Here is a 17867-nt window from a genome sequence, read left to right as displayed (position 1 = left end):
CGGCTGCTGCGAGCGGGGGGCTGCAGCATCTAAGAGGGCCCAGAGTGCAGGCGGCAGACAGGAAACAAAGTCAGGTCACTCGCACTTGTGCCTGAGCACCGCGGGTCCCCCTGGAGCTAGAAGTGCTGGACCTGGTGAGAACGGATTGGAGGGCTGACGGACTCTAACTAGCTGCGTGACTGTGGGCAAGTCACTTAACCTGTTTCTCGCTCTTACAGGAACTGTGAGGTACCCTGAAAGAGTTCAGGAACCACATGTGTAAACTGAATGCTGGGCGTGGCATTTGGCAGGTCCTCCTGACTCAAGGGAGGTATTAGTTATACCTGGCTCCCACCCACCTTCCCATGAGCCCAGAAGTTTACCCAACGGTGCTCCCACCTCCCTCCCCACCAGCCCACCAGGCAGCAGCAAGATTATGATAAAGGTGGGTCCCCTCTCTTGCCCCATGCCTGCATCACCAGGCCTTGTGTTTGGGGGGAGAGGGGGTGTGTGGGGAGACAGTGACCTTGGGCTTGGCCTGTTTGGGAGGCCTGGTTTCCCCTTAGAACAAATCCCCAACCAAGAAAAAAATTTAGTTGGAATCAGACAGCCTTTGTTGGTCTAGAAGGCAAGGAGCTGGATTTAAAAATATATATTAATAAATCCCAGACAAATTCTTAATGAACACACAGGGATTCTGTGGTAGTAATTCCTCACAGAGAATAAGGTCATGTAATCCTGAGCAGTGATTAAGTCCAAACTACTCCGCCCCGAGCTACAAGGTTTGACAGAAATGGGGGTGCCGTTTACCAAGGTGTTGGCCTGACGTCACCTGCAACATGTTCTGGCCTATTCTGGTTTTTTCCATTCAAGGCTTGTGATGCAGCTGGAACACTTCTGTCTTCTTCACTTGGCCATAGACTGGAGGAAGCAGGGCCACGGGGTGTTCTTGAATCTGGGCAGGTTTGCATCTTTCAGGAGCCCATCCCTCCCCGGCCTCGCCCGCAGGCCTCCAGGGGACTCAGACTCTGAACAAACCCACATTCACTGCAGGCTGCTCCCCGTGGCCCCTTGGCACTGCCAGGACTCACTCGAGACTATCAGCTCGAAAAGCGAGATAGAGCCTTTATTCACCGTGAGGGATTTGGGGCTACTAACCTAGATCACAAGGAGTCGGGGGTGCTCAGAGCTCCCCCCTCCCCTTCCATCAGAGTAACTAATACTCCATTCATGGAACTGGACAGTCCAGGACAAGGGTCAGTGGATGGGGAGGGGGTCGTCACACTCGGGGGTACAGCCCTGCTCTCTGCAGGGCCTGTTCACCCAACTTAGCCCTGGAGAAACACGCTGGTGACAAAGGCGCAGGTGCTGGGGGCAAGAGGGTGGCGCTGGGGTGGGGGTGAGGGCTGTGGGACCGCCTATGGGGTCAGCACCTGCGTTGTGCTCATCCTGCCTCGTCTCAGCAGGCAGAGGTGAGCTCTGGGGACACACCTGGCTTGAGCCCCTTGGAGGAGCCAGCTCTGGTACCCGAGGGCAGGAGGCCAAGGAGACACTGCGGAGATCTCGTTCCCACGAGTCTGGAGCTGTGAGCACATCTTTGCCAGTGCCAGCATCATGCAGGTCGCCAGGACGCCCCCACTTCCCTTGGTGGCCAGCAGGACCTGGTGGAGCCTGTCATGGGTGATGACAGCACCAGCGCTGTCGAGGTGCCCAAGGTGAGGCAGAAGCCTAGCCATCTGCCCGCCAGGAAATGGCACAGTCTTCAGTCCTGGACACCTCGTACCTAAGGGGCTGCGCCCAGTCCCACAAGTCTCAGTCCTGGGAGAGGCCTAGACCCCGGTTCATCTGGCCCAGGACTCTCAGTCGACCCCTGAGAATGCCGCCCTAGCCCCTACCTTGTGTCTTTATGGGACCTAGTTCAATGAAGGTATCAGGTGGTGATGCAGAGGGGCTCAGATCCAGGACCCGCAGGCCAGGAAGAGAGGCACGATCTGTCCGGGTCTCGAGTGAGCTTTGCCCAGCTCAGCGGCCTTCCACGGTCCAGGTGGTGGCAGGAGGTGCAGGTGAGAAGGGCAAGGGCCACCTTCGCCGCGGTTTGGCTTCGCCTTGGAGCAGGGCGGGACTGGCTGAGGCTGGAACCGAAAGATGGCCAGGAAGGATGACCATCTGGACACCCACAGCAGGGGGCACAGGGGCTGTGATGTCGGGGGAGGGCATCCAGAGGGAGGCTGGGTGTCTGCAGACGGCTCCTGTGGTCTCAGGTCACTTGGGGACCAGGAGAGGCTGGGCTGGGCAGGAATTGCGGGGGCGGGGAGGGGGGGTGGACCACAGCCCCAGCCACATGCCCCAGGGTTTCACAGGGCCCCTGACTCCACTGTTCCAGATCGGTGGCCTCCGGGCCCTTCCCGCTCCAGTGACAAGGGCCCTGCCCAGCCTGGACACAGGAATGAGGACAGCAGAACGACGTGCGGTCCAGGGAAGAGGGCGTCTACCATCTTGTGTTATTTTTCGGGGACTGAGCCTAAAGTAACCAGAAAGAACAAGTGTTTCAACAACTAATAAAAGGGTTTGAGTCTCCAGGGGAGTTGGTGCAATCTGACATCGAAGGAGAAGTTTGATTTTTTTTTCTTCCAGCAACCTTTCTCCCCTCTTCCAACAGAAACATCTTTTCCCTACAACTGGTGTCAGAAAATAGCTTCTGGCGAGTTGGGGAGAAACATTCCCAAACCTGGGAGGAGCCGACTTGGCCAGCCCCTTGCAAAGGGTCAGAGCACCACTGCGCGTCTGAACCCAGGCCACCGGGACCCGCTACAAGCCAGAGTCTTGGGAAAGCCTGGCCAGTCTCAGCACGGCCACTTCCAGAGGCTCTGTGGCCTCTCTGGGTCAGTCTGCTTACCTGTCAGAGGCGGTGAGAGAGCTACTTTGATCACTTACCCCCAGGGCCCTGTCTAACCCTAAAATGGTCTGGTTCTGGGATTTTGACTCTGGAAAAGGGAGAGAAAGTACTTACTGTCCTACCCATCTTTCAGGGGCAGCCCCGAGGATTCAAATGAGCCACTGTGGAAAAGGTTTTACCATAAAGGACTGAGCAAATGGGCATTTGAATTCCTGCCCAGGAGTGAAACCTACCAGAACCTGGCCCGCCCCTTCCCACCTTTGAAAACAGGTCCTGGTCCTCTGCGAATCACTCCCAGCCACACACACACACACACACACACACACAGTGTGATCTGAGAGATGGAGCAGTGGCCCTGCACCCCATCCACTGCCGGATCTGCACCACCCTTCCCACTAAAGGGGCTGAAGCCAGCCCATCTTCCCTTCAAATACCCTCCACAGAACTCCCCCGGCCCCGACCCCAGTGGAGGGGATCCCAGAGGAAAGCTGCCTCGTTTCACATAAGCCCAGATGCTGCACGAGACCCGAGACAGGAGCCGGGCCCAGAGGTCCATGCTGATGGCACAGGACATGGACCCAGGCTTAGCTGAAGAACCCTTCCCTGGGGAGAGGTGTCAGCTGCTTCGTTGCACAGAAGGAAAACCCAGCAGCGGCCTTCCTGGGAGCTGGATTCAGAGCGGGGGAGGAGAAAGAGGAAACACCCACAGGCCAGGGTGGAGGGGCGGATCAGACACCGAGAGCCCAGATCAGACACGACATTCCCAGAAGAAGGGTTAATAAAGCAGAAACGTGTTTATTAGGCACCCTTGCCCCTCACAGAGGAGCAAGACCCGGGACAGAAGCGCCTGAGACATCTCTCAAGGTTGCAGGAATCTCTCTGAAGACTCCAGAGAACGTAGGTGCTGACTGGCCGCCACCCCAGGAAGAACACGATTTGGCTGGAGCGTGGCCGCCGCAGGTGACCTTGACACGAAGCCAGGTGACCCTGACACGAAGCCGGAGTTGGCTCCTGGACTCCACAGACACTGAGGAGTGGGTGAGGGGCCCGGGGACGCCCAGCCGAACACTGGCAGATGGGGAGGGCCTCCCGGCTGAGGCCCTGACCTGTCCTGAGCCAGCGAGGGGGAGGGGGAGGGGAGAGCACGGGCTCCCAGGAAGACCCTCGCCCGGGTCAGGTCCCCAGATCTTCCCGCCTCCTCCTGGTGCCGCCTCAGTCCCACACGTAGGGGTTTCTAAAGACCTGGGAGTTCTTGCCTTCCTTCGGCAGGGTGGTCTCCTGGTGGCTCTGGGCTGCGTAGATGTCTTCGGCCCGCAGGGTGGAGTTGGCACTGCCCATCACCTGGCTGTTAGCAGTGGCCCGCGGGAGGATGACGTCGTAAGCTCCTTCCGACTGGAAGGAAGAACAGGCGGTGTCACAGCTGGGTTCTGCCCGGGCGGATGCACACACACTCCCACTCCGCTTCCTGCAGGGCTGCGCCTGCCAGCTCCCCCTTCCCTCCCTGCCCTCCCCCTCCGCCCCCTTCCAGCCGGGCCTGAGATGGATGACTCCGAGTCTGGAAATGGAGGAGCTGACCTCTGACCTCCAGCCCCTTATCTCACCCTGCAGAGGGCCACCCTCTGGGCATGGAAATGAGGCTCCCAGTCACCTCCGATGGTCCTGGGGCTTCACACAGTGGACGGCTCTTTCCAAAAGGATCTTCCTCTCAAGCCCTGTCCCACTCCCTAAACCTTGGGGCCCAACAGAGAGTGAAACACACAGGGCTTCTGTGACCCGCCCGGCTACGCTCCCAGGCCCCCTTCCTCCAAGACTCTTAGCTGAGTACCCCCGGTGGCATTACACCCCCCCAACGGCATCACCGGCTGGTGTGCCGGGCCCAGAACACCCTTCTGTCAGGCCCCAGGCGTGTCACCCGTTTCTCATCCAGCAGTCTGATTTAGAGACTTAAACCCCGAATGGTTTGGGGTTTGAGAGTTTTAAGTTTTGGAGACTTAAAATCCAAGGCCTCTGCCTGGATCCTGGTCGGAGCTGCGTTGGTTCTGTTCCCGTGTGGGTGAGGCTGGGGCATGGGTCCCAGGTCCCACCCTGGAGGGAAGGTGAGCTCCAGGCCTCACCTGCCTCATCCCTAGGCACACAGCTGCCACCAAACCCCCGCAACTCCAGGGCCCCAAGCTGCCTTCTGAATCCATTCAGACCCGGGTAGTCCTCCCAACCCATTTACCATCTCCAACTCCCCCTCCCCCTGTAGCTCCTGGAACATCTAGATCAAGGGCGGGTTCTCCAACCTGGCTGTGTGTCAGAATCACCTGACTGTTTATGAAGCCACAGCCATGCCTAGGGAGCCCCACCCCGCGGTGAGCTGGTGAATGTTTCACGACCCTGATCTGTAATGTTGGCAGATCTCTGTGGGCGGTTATTCCCATCATGGCTTGGATAACTCCAAGTTATCGAGGTGACATCACTGAAGAGATGCTAACTGTTCGCTCCATCACACCGCTGGCCCTTGTGCCTTTTTAGCAAGCTCCCGGGGGATGGTAACGCTGGGGGTCGAGGGACCATGTTTCTGAAGCCACCGTGAGAGAAAATATCGATTAGTTCAGCTCCTTCCTGAAGAAGCACGACTCCATGCACGCAGGTGAGGGGTGGCCAGGTGGGGCACCCTGGGTGTCTGGGGGCCGGCAAACTGTGCTTGTGCCCTTCAGAGACTCATTCCTCGGCCTATCCTGGCTCCTGGCCGCAGCCTCCCTCTCCTGGGACCTAGCTGCAGGTTCAGGAGAGCGAGGGGTCTCCCCAAGAGCAACTGTCAGCCAGCGGGGAGGAGGCACGTATAGGAGTGAGACTCTAACCCACTGGCTTCCTGTTCCCACCTGCCCTCCCTTGGCTAATGGAGCATCTGGTTTCCAGAGCCCAGGGGAGGTGTAAGGTCGAGAGCTGCTGCCTGCTGGTGGGGGGAAGGGAGCAGGAGAGCCTCTTGGGACAGCTGTGGTGGAGCAGCTAATACCCACCCAGACCTGCCCTGTGGTCCTCGGTCCACCACGAATGGTACCTACCTGGCTGAGGCCCCCCCTTGTCCCTCCCTAAGCTGCTTAGGGGAAAGCTGGCAGCTCCCACCAGCTCAGAGAGAGACTGTTCTGAGCAGCTGTCCTCAGTGGGTGTTTGACACCCCGATGACACGGGGCAGACAGGTCCCGCCACAGTGTCGCGAAAGGTAGCGGGAGCATCAACCCCAGGAGGAAGGCTTCGGGAGCTGGGGTCCTGGGCTCCCGAAGGCTGACGCATCGGATGCAGAGCCTGCCTCCTCCCTCCCGCTGCCACCCACCCTGCACACCCGGGCACCCCACTCACCGGGGCTTTGTGTATCAGGGTCATCTCAGTGGGCTGGTACACACTGGTCAGCAGCTGCCCGTTGTACCCGCTGTACGGTGACACTGGTCTCTTAGCTGCAAGGAGACATAGCAGCTGTTCCGGGCTGGGCTTTAAGCTCCCTTTCCTGCTCTCAGGCAAGGCTCCCCAGGAGGCAGGGAGAGGGAAAAGGGGGCTAGGCCAGCCCTGGGGGTGAGGCTGCAGGTGTACCCCACCCCGTGGAGCCCAGCATCACTTTGTTTAGATGCACAGAGAGCACAATGCTCGCCTTCCCCTGGGGCTTTCCCTGCAGCATGACACCCCCTCCCACCGAAAAAACGTCCCGTCAGCAACCTTCACATCCCCTTCCGCCCTCTGGGGCCAGAGGCCAAGAGGGGCACATGGACCTTCGGCCGCCTTCCAAGATGGCCAGCCTCCAGCTCTGGCCTCTCCTGCTGTGGGCCAGCTGCCAGGCGCCAGGGTAAATAAGCAGAGACCCCACTGCCCAAGAGTCTGCATGGGGCAGGGCTGGGTGCTGTTTGCCCAGGACCCAGAGCTCCACCGGGGGGACTGCAGGCACATCCGGTCCTGTGGCCCCCTGGCAAGTTTCCAGAACTATTTTCAGCTCTGGGAACACTTCCCTGTGCCTTCCGGGGTGTCGATTTCCCGATCTGTCCTACGCTGCTGGGCGCTGGGTCGGAGGAAAGCTGCTGACCAATTCTGGGGGCCGGGGAGAGGGCTGAGCCGCTAGGGCCGGGGCAGCGGATGCCCATCTCCTGCCGGCTGATGGCCCTGCGGCTCTAAAGGGACCACAACTCTATAGGGCTTCCTAAGTGCTGGGCTCACTCAATTGATTTTTCCATTTAGAAAAAATAAAATAAAAGGAAAAAAACCCCTTACAGCCCCAGAAGTGTTTGCCTTGAGGACAAAGGCTCTCTGGCCAGCAGGTGACAGCAAAGGTGGGGGCCGCCGAGGCTCCTCCCAACATTCGTCCCCAAGCCTCACCAACTGCACCTTCCCCCCTCACTTGGCACCAGGCTGTGCGGATGCCAGGGGCCACGCCACTGGGCAGGTCAAAGGTCAGTGCCTGGCAGGGTGAGGATCACTCCTTTCCCCAAGGCGGAGATTACAGGGATCGCAGCTTGTAGAGAAAAAAAAAGGCAGAGAGTTCCGATTCTGAAACCTCCCCTGCCTCTGCCTCTGCCTCTGACCCCTGGCAGAGGTCCCAGAGATAGTGCTCAACAATCAGGCAGGTCAAGTCTTAAGCCCCCAACTCCTCGATCAGCAGAGTAGGGGGTCAGCGTCCAGGCTTTCCGGGTCACAGCAGACGAAGGGGCTGTATCCAGCCGGCTAAGAAAGCACGTGAGACGCATGCCACAGGGCACATCCGGAAAGGCTCAATGCCTGGCACTCAGTGTGTGCTCAATAAACGCTAGTGGTCCTTACGATGAACAAATGCCAGAAAGAGGCTCCTTCCTTAGGGAGCTGGGAGCACGTCTGGCCAAGCCTCCTGGAGAATGGCCACCCCCACCCCCTCCTGCCTCCCAAGCTTTTTCCGCCGGGGGCTCGGCCCAGGATGCAGGGGCTTCTCTTGCCTTCTTGCTGCTTCCACCTCCGAGGCGCCCTCGGCTCCAACCACCAAGGCTCTGGGGCTGCCTAGCACCTCAGGAGAGCCCCATGCCATTAACAAAGAGCTGGGGCAGGAGCTCGGGGACGAGCTGGCTGTCGGATACCGGGTGCTGCTTAGATCAGCATGTGGCACACGCGATTTTATGAAAAAGAAAAAAGTTTTAACTGAAAAGACTGTAAGAGGAAACTAAGACTATGGATATGTACATAATGGAAAAACAAGCTCTGGAAGGATAATAATATTGACAGAGCTAATAGCTAATACTTCTAGAGTATCTTCCAAGCGCCAGAAGATGCATTAATTGAATCCTCAAAAGAATCCTATGAAACAGGAACCATTATTATCCCCATTTTACAGATGAGGAAACTGAGGCAGGAAACTATCAGCCAACAGTGATCAGTTCTGGGGACAGAACAGGAGGGAATGGGGTAGAACTGACAGTGGAGGGAAATTTTACCTGTAATGTGTAAAATTTTACAATGAAAATATATTCATGAATTGCGCGAGTATAGGAAAAAAATCCTTAAAAAATGGAATTTAGGGGACTTCCCTGGTGGCGCAGTGGTTAAGAATCCACCTGCCAACGCAGGGGACATGGGTTCAGTCCCTGGTCCGGGAAGATCCCACATGCCTCGGAGCAACTAAGCCTGTGCACCACAACTACTGAGCCCGCACTCTAGAGCCACAACTACTGAGCCTACGCGCCACAACTACTAAAGCCTGCGTGCCCTAGAGCCTGCGTGCTGCAACTACCGAGCCCACGTGCTGCAACTACTGAAGCCTGTGTGCCTAGAGCCCGTGCTCCGCAACAAGAGAAGCCACCGCAGTGAGAAGTCCGCGCACCGCAATGAAGAGTAGCCCCCGCTCGCTGGAACCAGAGGAAGCCCGCGCGCCGCAGCAGAGACCCAACGCAGCCAAAAAGAAATAAAGAATTTTTTTTAAAATATGGAATTTAGTGACTTTAAGGCAGAAAACTCTGGATAATCTCAGGAACCTCCCATTTTGCTCCGGAGACCAGCCCCCTGTCCTGCAGTAAACCACCTGGAATAAAAGGGGACCTGGGGAGAGTTCCCTGGTGGTCCAGTGGTTAGGACTCGGCACCTTCACTGCGGCGGCCCAGGTTCAATCCCTGGCTGGGGAACTAAGGTCCCACAGGCTGCAGGGTGTGGCCAACAATTTTTAAAAACTAAAAAAATAAAATAAAAGGGCACCTGGGGAGGATGTCCCATGACCCACCTGAGGCTGGCTCGTCCATGGAAAACGCCTTGTTTTCCACAAACATGCTCTGGCCCTTCTGCTCTTTCAGGATGGTCTCGTAGCCCACGCCCCGGGTGGGGTACAGGTCCCCCTGGTAGCTCTGCTCCGGGCTGGGCTTGGTCACCTGGGAGACCTCAGGGATGACGTAGAAGAGCACGAAGGCCCAGGCATTGGCGGCGAGGGTGATGGCCAACGTGGGGTCATCCCACGTGGGGCTGTTGCGCTGCTGGTTGCCGTAGGTGTACATGACAATCCAAACCACCCAGATGGCGATGGAGGTGGCCGTGGTGAGCAGCACGAAGACCCCGTGCTTCCGCCAGCGCTTGAAGCGGCCGCACAGGGCGGGCCAGGCCCCCGCGAAGGCGCAGAGCAGCAGCAGCATGACGTAGATCAGCGCCATGACGAAGTCCACGTTGGCGACGGCACAGGGGGAGGCGGTGGCCCAGCTGGCACTGCCGTTGGCCGGAGGGCCACCCTCGCCGCCGCCTGCCCGCACCAGCGTGATGACCAGCCACTCCGTGTTGATGATCACCTCCACGAGGCTCAGCAGCAGGGCCACGACGAAGACCACCCAGCCCCGGGGCCCGTGGTTCTTCCGGACCAGGAAGTTGAGGGCCAACATGTGGGCCACCAGGCAGGAGAAGCAGATGGCGAACAGGACCCCAAAGAGGAAGCGCCGAGAGGCGCAGGTGGAGAAGTCAGGCTTCACCACGCAGGCGAAGACGAGGCAGAAGAGGCCCAGGGTCCCCAGCAGGAAGAACACCTGGGTCCCCAGCAGGCTCCGCTTCTTGGTGTCCTGCATGAAGGGGAGGCTGGCCACGAGGAAGATGGTGAGGACAAAAGTGGTGACGATGCCCGCCCCCGCCACTGCCTCCAAGACGATGCCCCAAGCCCCAGAGCGGTCACACAGGTTGTAATAGAGGGGGTTGAGGTCCGGGCTGCAGCCAGCTGGGGCGTGGTTCTGGGCCCGGGCCCCTGGGAGTAGGAGGAGAGGCAGTCCCAGGCATATCAGCACCGCTTCCTGGATGGCCATCCTGGCTCCCAGGCCAGGCCCCAGCTGGGTCCCTAGAGACGGAGGGGAGAAAAGGCACAATCAGTCCTCCAGGGCAAACTCTGACACACGAGGTGCCGTCGCCCCCATTCTGAACCACGGCACACTGATCTTGTCTGTGCCTCTGGGCTTCAGAATCGTTCTTAACACAGAACTCCTGGGCCTTGTACCAAGTGACCAGAGAGGCAAATGAGATGAAACCCAAGTGTGATCCCTGTTCCCGGTCATGGAAAAGGAGGAAACTGTGCTGAATTTTCAGGCCCCTCCCCCTCCCCCAAATCATAACCTGGGCCCAGATATTCCCTGAGCTCTTGCAGGTGGGCTGGGGGCTGAGGTTTGCGAGCAAGTTCACTCAGCACTCAGTTCCTCTCTGTCCCGGGACTTCCAGAGTTCAAATGGCCAGACACCATGCCCCTCCACTCTGTCCCCGTGACGCCTGAGTCTACGGCAAATCAGCCACTCATTCATTCATTCAGCGAGTATTTCACAAGCACCTGTAACAGGTGCAAACTGCAACCAGAGAAAGTGAAGAGATGATGGAAAAGTTGTATGTATCAACACTTTTCCCCTGATGCCTCCCTACCACTGCCCTTCATTTTACGGCTTTTAGTGCCAACGCTTCTCCTCAGAATCCAAAGTTCTTTGGAAGCTCAGTTGCTAGAGTCTCAAGAATAAAATCAACGAATTTCTGGGACTTTCCTGGTGGCACAGTGGGTAAGACTCCGTGCTCCCAATGCAGGGGGCCTGGGTTCAATCCCTGGTCAGGAAACTAGATCCCACACGCATGCCGCAACTGAGAGTTTGCGTGCCTCAACTCAGGAGCCCGCCTGCCACAACTAAGACTCAGAGCAACCAAGTAAATAAATAAATATTTTTAAAAAAAATCAACCAATTTCCCAGCTAGGGAGTTAATGACTTAATGCAAAAATCCTCCTATGAGGCATTAACATTTTAAAAGCGAGAACCAGGCAAGGGCAAAGCAAAACCCAAAGAAATTAATCTATAATGGAAGAAATTAATCTATAATGTGTAGAGGCACATCTACAGTTGAGGCACTGTAGCTAGAAGGCAAGAAAGATGTCTTTTATTCACACCAGGAAGGTAACTTACTACTGCAACGACTCACTGGACCGGTCCCGGACAGCAGCCTTACTAAATGCTGTAGACGTAGACTGGCACCAAAGAAAACCAAACCCCTGCTTTCAGTACCAGCTGGATTTTCCCTGTGTGAAGTGGAGGTAAAGAGTGTGGCAGGTTAAGAGAAATTAAAGACCAAATCAGTGAGTTTTCTACTCAAAGACTTTAAATTTACCTGGAGGACAGAAAATTTAAATGCTCTAAAAAGCAAGTCACAAATTCCAAAATTCTCTGAAATGCAGGGACTCCACATTTAAATCACCCCTTATTATGTTCAAGTAACTAGGTGTAACCTCGCCTCTTCCTCTCTCAACTCTTGGACCCAGGAACTTTCCAGAAAGACAGCAACCAAGCTTTCCTGGGCTGATAGTGACCACTAGTGGCTGGGAGGGGAATGGCACGATCCAACTTCCCCACCACCTCTCTTTCTTCCCTTTAGGAGGTGGAGCGTAGATTTGCACACCGCTAAGCCCTTAATGTTTTCACCATTCCTGGTTAGTTAATATATAACAGGCAAACAGAACTGTCTCTCCATGATTGAGAAAGGGAAGGACGCTGCTACTAAGTCAGAGGAAATAAAACTCAAAATTAAGTGAAACTGACAGAATAAAGATCAACAACTTTCAAAGTCCTGTAAGATATCCTCTACATATGCTCCTTGAAAGCATTTTAGGTCTCTCAGCCTTCCCAACTACAACCTCGTCTGCCAATTAAGCTTGCTTTTCCCCAAACAACACCTACCATTAATTTTTTTTTTTTTTTTTTTTTTTGCGGTACGCGGGCCTCTCACTGCTGTGGCCTCTCCCGCTGCGGAGCACAGGCTCCAGATGTGCAGGCTCCATGGCATGTGGGATCTTCCCGGACCGGGGCACGAACCCGTGTCCCCTGCATCGGCAGGCGGACTCTCAACCACTGCGCCACCAGGGAAGCCTTACCATTAACTTTTAATAAATTCACACTCCTGTGTGAACTTATTACTGTTTTCCTACATAAATGGTGCTGTAACGCAGCTAGTTTCTCTCGACTTCCAATGCAAAAGCATGTTTCCCCTACATCACGATTTAAATAAGCTCTTGCAGGGGACTTTGTGTAACAGTAAATCAATAAAGCACAAACTGTACTGTATTTACAAGGGCTGGGAAGAGAAAAGAGGAATCGGAGAGGGCTAATGGATAAGGAATATTGAACCACTCCGGGAGATAATTAATGGATAACGTGCTATGGGGTCCTAGGCACTCAACTCCCTCATGAGTATTTCTGGTTCACAGCAAAACAGCTAGACCGTGGGGTGAAGCTGGAGATGTGGTATGAACCCTGAGAATGGTCACTCAGACTTAGCCTCCGGCAATCTGCACATCTTCAAGAGCTGCTCATCCCATCTCCCTCCGCCGGGTCCCCAGGTCAGAACAGACAAATATTCCAAATCAGCAAATATTTACTGTGCGTCTAGGGGGACCGGGCCCAGTAGTTCCCCTAGACGCACAGTGGAAAATACAAAGATGAACAAACACAGTCCAAAAGGTAGGTCTACAAGAAAACTACCCAAAGAAGAATAAGGTAAGTGTCACACAAAAGAATTTACCTCTGGGGAGAAAAGTGCTACAGGAACACAGAGGAGGAAGTTCTTCCCAGCTGAGGGGGTCAGAAAAGACAGAGTGAAGAACACCTCCCAACAGCATTTTATTCAGTTTCTAATCAAATTCACCAAATATGAACTGAGTCTGTAAAGGGAGGTTGCAGCTGGCTGGCTACAGATTAGAGACACTACAGGGAAGGAGTTTAGGGCTTGATTCTAAAGGCAGTGGGTAGGGAGGGTGGGAGGGAAGGAGACGCAAGAGAGAGGAGATATGGGAACATATGTATGTATATGTATAACTGATTCACTTTGTTATAAAGCAGAAACTAACACATCATTGTAAAGCAATTATACTCCAATAAAGATGTTAAAAAAATAAATAAATAAAGGCAGTGGGGAGCCACTGAAGGCTGTTTTTTAAATGATGAGGGCATAACCAGCGCTGTGCTTTAAGATTTAAGTCTGGGGAAAAAAGCATAGGCAATCGATTTGTTGAGGACACATTCATCCCCCGCTAAAGACCAAGGCCAAAGGTAAGACCTAATGGAGATCTTTTCCCAGATAAAGTCTAAGGCCTGGCTGGATGTGGGGGAAAGGATGCTAAGTCCACGCTACAAGTTCGAATCTTATAACATCCACGTCATTACAAAGCACCAAGGCCACTCCCACTTAGCCTGCGACCACTATGTCAATCCCTCTTCTTGGTCTATCTTGCTCTTAGAGCCATACCTGCCTGTACCTTGCGAGAATCCAACACCTCATAAGAGCTTGGGCCAGGGCCAGAGAAGCTTCACAGCCCGCACCCCAATTTCCTTCTCACTTTGCTGTTGGCCCTGGACCTTACCCTTTAAGCCTGTCGGTCCCACCAACATGGGAACTTCAAAGTGGAGGAGTGGAGAGACAGGCAGACACCAACTCGAGTGGGGAAATCGGACCCATTGGGCCTGGTTCTTGTCCAATGCCTGGGACAGCGACCCTTGGAGGCCAGCAGGAGACTTAAAGAAAGCTCAGCCCAGTGTCCCTCAACATCCAGGAATGCAGATTCAGCCTGCCAAGGGATGCTGTGTTTGAAGATGGCGGCCAAGGGGGAAAGGACTTGGATGAAACAGACCAGCTCTGCCTTGAGACTCTCCCTCCTGCGGGTCCCTAGAGCCTGCACTTCCAGGCTGTCTTCTGAGCCTCGATCGTTAGAATTGTGTGCGTAGGCGTCTCCCCTACCTGGCTGTAAGGTCTGAGGGGAGTGAACAAGACTTGTTTTTCTTAGCATCCCCTGCAACATCTAGTCTTGCACTGAACACAGTAGGCATTCGAAAAGCATTCACTGAACCGATTTGGTGCCCATTTCTCCCCATCCCAGTCCGGCCTCTTCATTTTAGAGTCGCGTCTCCTGCTTTAAGGTTCTCAGTAGGGGAGACTTCCCTGGTGGTCTAGTGGTTAAGACTCCGAGCTCCCAATGCAGGGGGCCCAGGTTCGATCCCGGGTCAGGGAACTAGATCCCACATGCCACAACTAACTAAAGATCCCGCGTGCCTCAACTAAGACCTGGCACAGCCAAATAAATATTTTTTTTTTAAAAAGGTTCTCAGTAGGACCAAGGAGGGGGACCTCCTTCAGTCCCATGAGTTCCCCCCACACCATGGCTGCAGCCCAGCCGAGCTGCAGATTATTTTCTGGACAAAGGGGCCCTTTTGCTTCACCTCCCTGGAATCAGTTATACAAGTATTTTTAATCACCTCTGAAATCGGCCTTTCCCTAGGCTCAGCCACTCAGTCCCCAGCTCAGGTCTGAGTCAGCCCAATCCAGTTCCAGAATCCCCTTCCTCCCTCTTTCCCTCTCCCAGGGGAGGCAGAGAGACCTCAGCAGAGTGGTGGCTCAGAGGCCCAGCCAGCCCTGAATGGGCTTCACCCAGCAAGGATGAGGCAGCCAGGCCTTCTCACCTTTCCTCACTCCCCGACCATCTACACGAAAGCCTGAGAACCATCCTGAAAAGGGCAACACGAGCTTCACACCGCGGCCTTGGTCTGTCTCCTGGGCTCCAAGGGACAGAGTAAGATATAGACCCACAGCCAGGGACCTTCAAGGGTGCCATGACCATGTAGAGACCCCTCTCCGAGGCGCCTAAGCAGAGCCACAGAGGAGCCTCCTTCCTGCCGGGTCTGCCGCCACTCAGCAGCCCATGAAGAGAGACGGATGGACCCACTGGCAGCCTTCCCACATCCTCCCCTTCTCCCATCCATCTCCTCCTTCCTCTCCGCCCCCGGTTAGGTCCTGCCGTCTTACTCCTCTGTTCAGGGGGCTCTGGTGTTTAAACCAACCAATAAGAAGAGGGGTCGGAGATGCCTGTACCTGTACGGGGCTGCTTCAGAGCCCAAGTTGGGGGGGGGGCGGTTGAGGGCTTCCAGGAACCCCAGGCTTAGACCTTCACACCGAGGGTGGATATTCGGCTCCCAGTTCCCTGAACATTCTGAAACACGTGAGTCCTCAACCCAAGGGTCCGCTCTGGAAAGCCACTCCGGAATGCGCCCCACCCCCCAGCGGCACGCCCTTCCCCAGCCACAGATAAAGGCCCAGGCAGGGAACCTCCAAGAGCACAAAACCCTATTTCAACGTATTCGGGTCCCTGAGCTCTAGGATCAAGAGCGTGGGTTTTTTTCAATGACTGCGTTTTGCTGGATTTGAAACTGTGGGGCTTGGGCTGGAGAGGCGCAACTGCACCTCCGCGGCTGGGAAGGGCGCAGGAAACCCCGTGGGGCGTGAGGGAGGAGCGGGGAAAGAGAAGGGATCTAGAAGCCACGCCGCCAAAGGTAGAGGGCCTACGACTGACCGAAGTTCCGAACTTCCCGCAGGAAGATTGAGCCCTCCCCTCCCTATACCTCTCGCCGGGACCGGGGTCCACACCCACGCTCCCCTGGATGGCGGAACAGAAAGAGCAGGGGGCCAACCTCTCTCCCATTTCCTCAGGTCCCAGAAACCTGCCCTCCCCATCCACGGTAGCGGGCCGCGGAGAGGACGCCGGCCCCCCAGTCACTACTGGCCGCGGAGTCACGCAGAGAGGCTGCGAGGGAGGAGGGGGTAGTCCTTGGAGACCCCGATCGTGGAGTTCTCCCTCGCCGCCAACTCCGAGCCGCAGCGCCGGGCTTCCCACACCCCCAGTCCCCAGCCTGCTCCGCTTTGGAAAGTTTCTGCGAGCGAGCGAAGTAGGAGCGGTGTCCTCCGCCCCCCGGTTCGCCACCCCTGGGCCTCAACCCTCGCCCACTCCCCACCAGCCCGACCCCACTCTTCCCGGCGGCCGAGGGGAGGGCGGAGCGAGCAGGCTGCAGCCCTTACCTGGGACGCGTCGCCGGCCCAGCTCCGGCGCGGCGTCTGGGGCCAAGTCCAGGCGGGGCGCGAGCTGGGGTGGGAGGGACTCGGCGCAGAGAGCGGGGCCAGGCCCAACCCTGGTCTGAGGTGGCGGGGCTCAGGCGGGGGATCGGGGCGCAGGGCCTGCCTCTCCCCGGGACTCGGAGCTGGCTGCGCTCCGTCTCTCGCCCTCGCGCTGGCCTCTGCCCGCGCTCGGCTCCTTTCTCGCAGCGAGGGTGGGCCGGCGCCTGCATCACCGTGACATCACCTCCATTGAGGAGCTTATCGGGCGCCCGCGGCGCTCCAGGTACGTGCAATCAGCTTACACAGTAACAAAGCCCGGCCGGCCCTCCCCCCACCCATCCCCGACTCACCTCCAGGCTGCGACTAGACGCACTTTCCGGCAGGGGAGGGAGATCGGAGTTTCTGGCCAGGCCGGCTTGTGGGCTGCTGCTGTTTACTGCCACGCCCCCGCACGCGGGCGCGCGCACACTCACGCGCACTTACTTTCGGGACTCGGTTTTCTCTCCGGAAAGCGGTTTGGGGTGCAGCCCAACACAATTCGCGGGCGGGCTCTCCCTCTCCGCGAGTCCCAGCGCGCGCGCACACAAACACGCGCGGGGGCCACCTTGGTGCGTCTCTCCGGGGCGGACACCTAGTCTTTGTCACCTTCGTCCCGGCTCTCCCGTGAGACACACGCGGGGCACAGTTCGCCGCTCCGGACTAGAGCGAGGCGCACACTCAGATACAAAGTCTGTCTTTGTCGCGCCTTCTGCCCTCCCCGAGCTTGCACACGTGGACACACCACACACCGAGCGTCCACCTCTTGCACGCGCGATCCTTCCCCGGCACCCGGCTCACCAAGTGTGCGTGGGAACAACACCGCGCGCGCCCCTAACGCCGTGGGCCGGGCCCAGAACCACTCGGGACCGTGGGCAGAAGTCGCCCTGGGTCCGACTACCCGGCGCCTGGGTTTCCTGCGATCGCCGGGACACGGTCCACCTTAGCGCGCGCTCCCCTCCCCGTGTCCCCGTTCCCTGTTCGGACCTGTCCTAATTAGCCTTCACGGTTCAGTTCCCCGAAGTACAGTGTTTAACCCGGCCCCCGCGGTCTCTGCGCTCCGTGACACATCGGCCTGGCCACCGAGTCCCGCCCCTGCCGCCGCCCGGGGACTTTTGCACGAGTTCGAGTTCCCCCCTCCCCGTACCCCAACCTCATTCCCTATCCCGGGGTGCGTCAGCGGGTTGCCCCCCTTTCCTCCCCGGTCCCAGGAATCAGCAGAAGGGGAACTGCAGAAATGAGGAAGCGAATCCAACCTAGGATCACCCCGGCCCAGTAAACAAGAGATTTTCCCGCTGCCTTCCCCCAGGGCTGCGGGCTCCGCGGGAGGTGGGCTACGCAGCGGGGCCTAGTTGGCAAGCGCCGGAGGCCCGGAGTGGCCGCGGCGCACGGAGAAGGGAGTGCTTGTTGCGCCTGGCCGGGGCCCAGGGGACGCGGAGGCAGGGCCGGGCGCCGGGTCTCCGGGGTGCTGGTTCTCGTGACGCCGAGTTGCCTGGGGGATCGCCAGAGGCGCGCGGTCGGAGTCAGTCGGTGGCCGGGCGGGCGGCTGGGCGTGTTGGTTCTGCCCGGAGCGCCCGGGAGGAGGGCGGGAATCGTGGGG

The 17867-nt window shown here is 57.2% G+C and overlaps 1 protein-coding gene and 1 long non-coding RNA gene across 12 annotated transcripts in view; one reads left to right on the top strand and one right to left on the bottom strand.

Annotated features, from left to right (window-relative positions):
- Positions 1-592: 592 nt before the first annotated feature.
- Positions 593-17867, bottom strand: part of GPRC5C (G protein-coupled receptor class C group 5 member C) — a 23114-nt gene continuing 5839 nt past the window's right edge. For 2 of the 9 annotated variants that reach the window (XM_059997490.1, XM_059997494.1), the window contains exons 2-5: positions 9084-10169; positions 6221-6315; positions 4118-4267; positions 3651-3862 (exon numbers count right to left, since the gene is read on the bottom strand). In XM_059997490.1, coding sequence (XP_059853473.1) covers positions 3674-3862; positions 4118-4267; positions 6221-6315; positions 9084-10169 — 1520 coding nt within the window. In that variant the 3' untranslated portion in view covers positions 3651-3673. Of the gene's footprint in view, positions 2501-3650; positions 4268-6220; positions 6316-9083; positions 10170-11265; positions 11379-16195; positions 16514-16581; positions 17346-17867 lie in introns of those variants that run through there. The other 7 variants (XM_059997487.1, XM_059997489.1, XM_059997493.1 and 4 more) reach the window with 7 other exon arrangements.
- The window catches only part of LOC132414709 (uncharacterized), a 27018-nt gene continuing 25526 nt past the window's right edge, over positions 16376-17867 (top strand). For all 3 annotated transcript variants that reach the window (XR_009517009.1, XR_009517008.1, XR_009517007.1), the window contains exon 1: positions 16376-16514. This is a non-coding gene — a long non-coding RNA (uncharacterized lncRNA). The remainder of the gene's footprint in view (positions 16515-17867) is intronic.

This window comes from Delphinus delphis, chromosome 19 (assembly GCF_949987515.2).
Source record: "Delphinus delphis chromosome 19, mDelDel1.2, whole genome shotgun sequence".
In the NCBI taxonomy this organism is placed as follows: Eukaryota; Metazoa; Chordata; class Mammalia; order Artiodactyla; family Delphinidae; genus Delphinus; species Delphinus delphis.
This window is presented reverse-complemented; position numbering and strand designations above follow the sequence as displayed.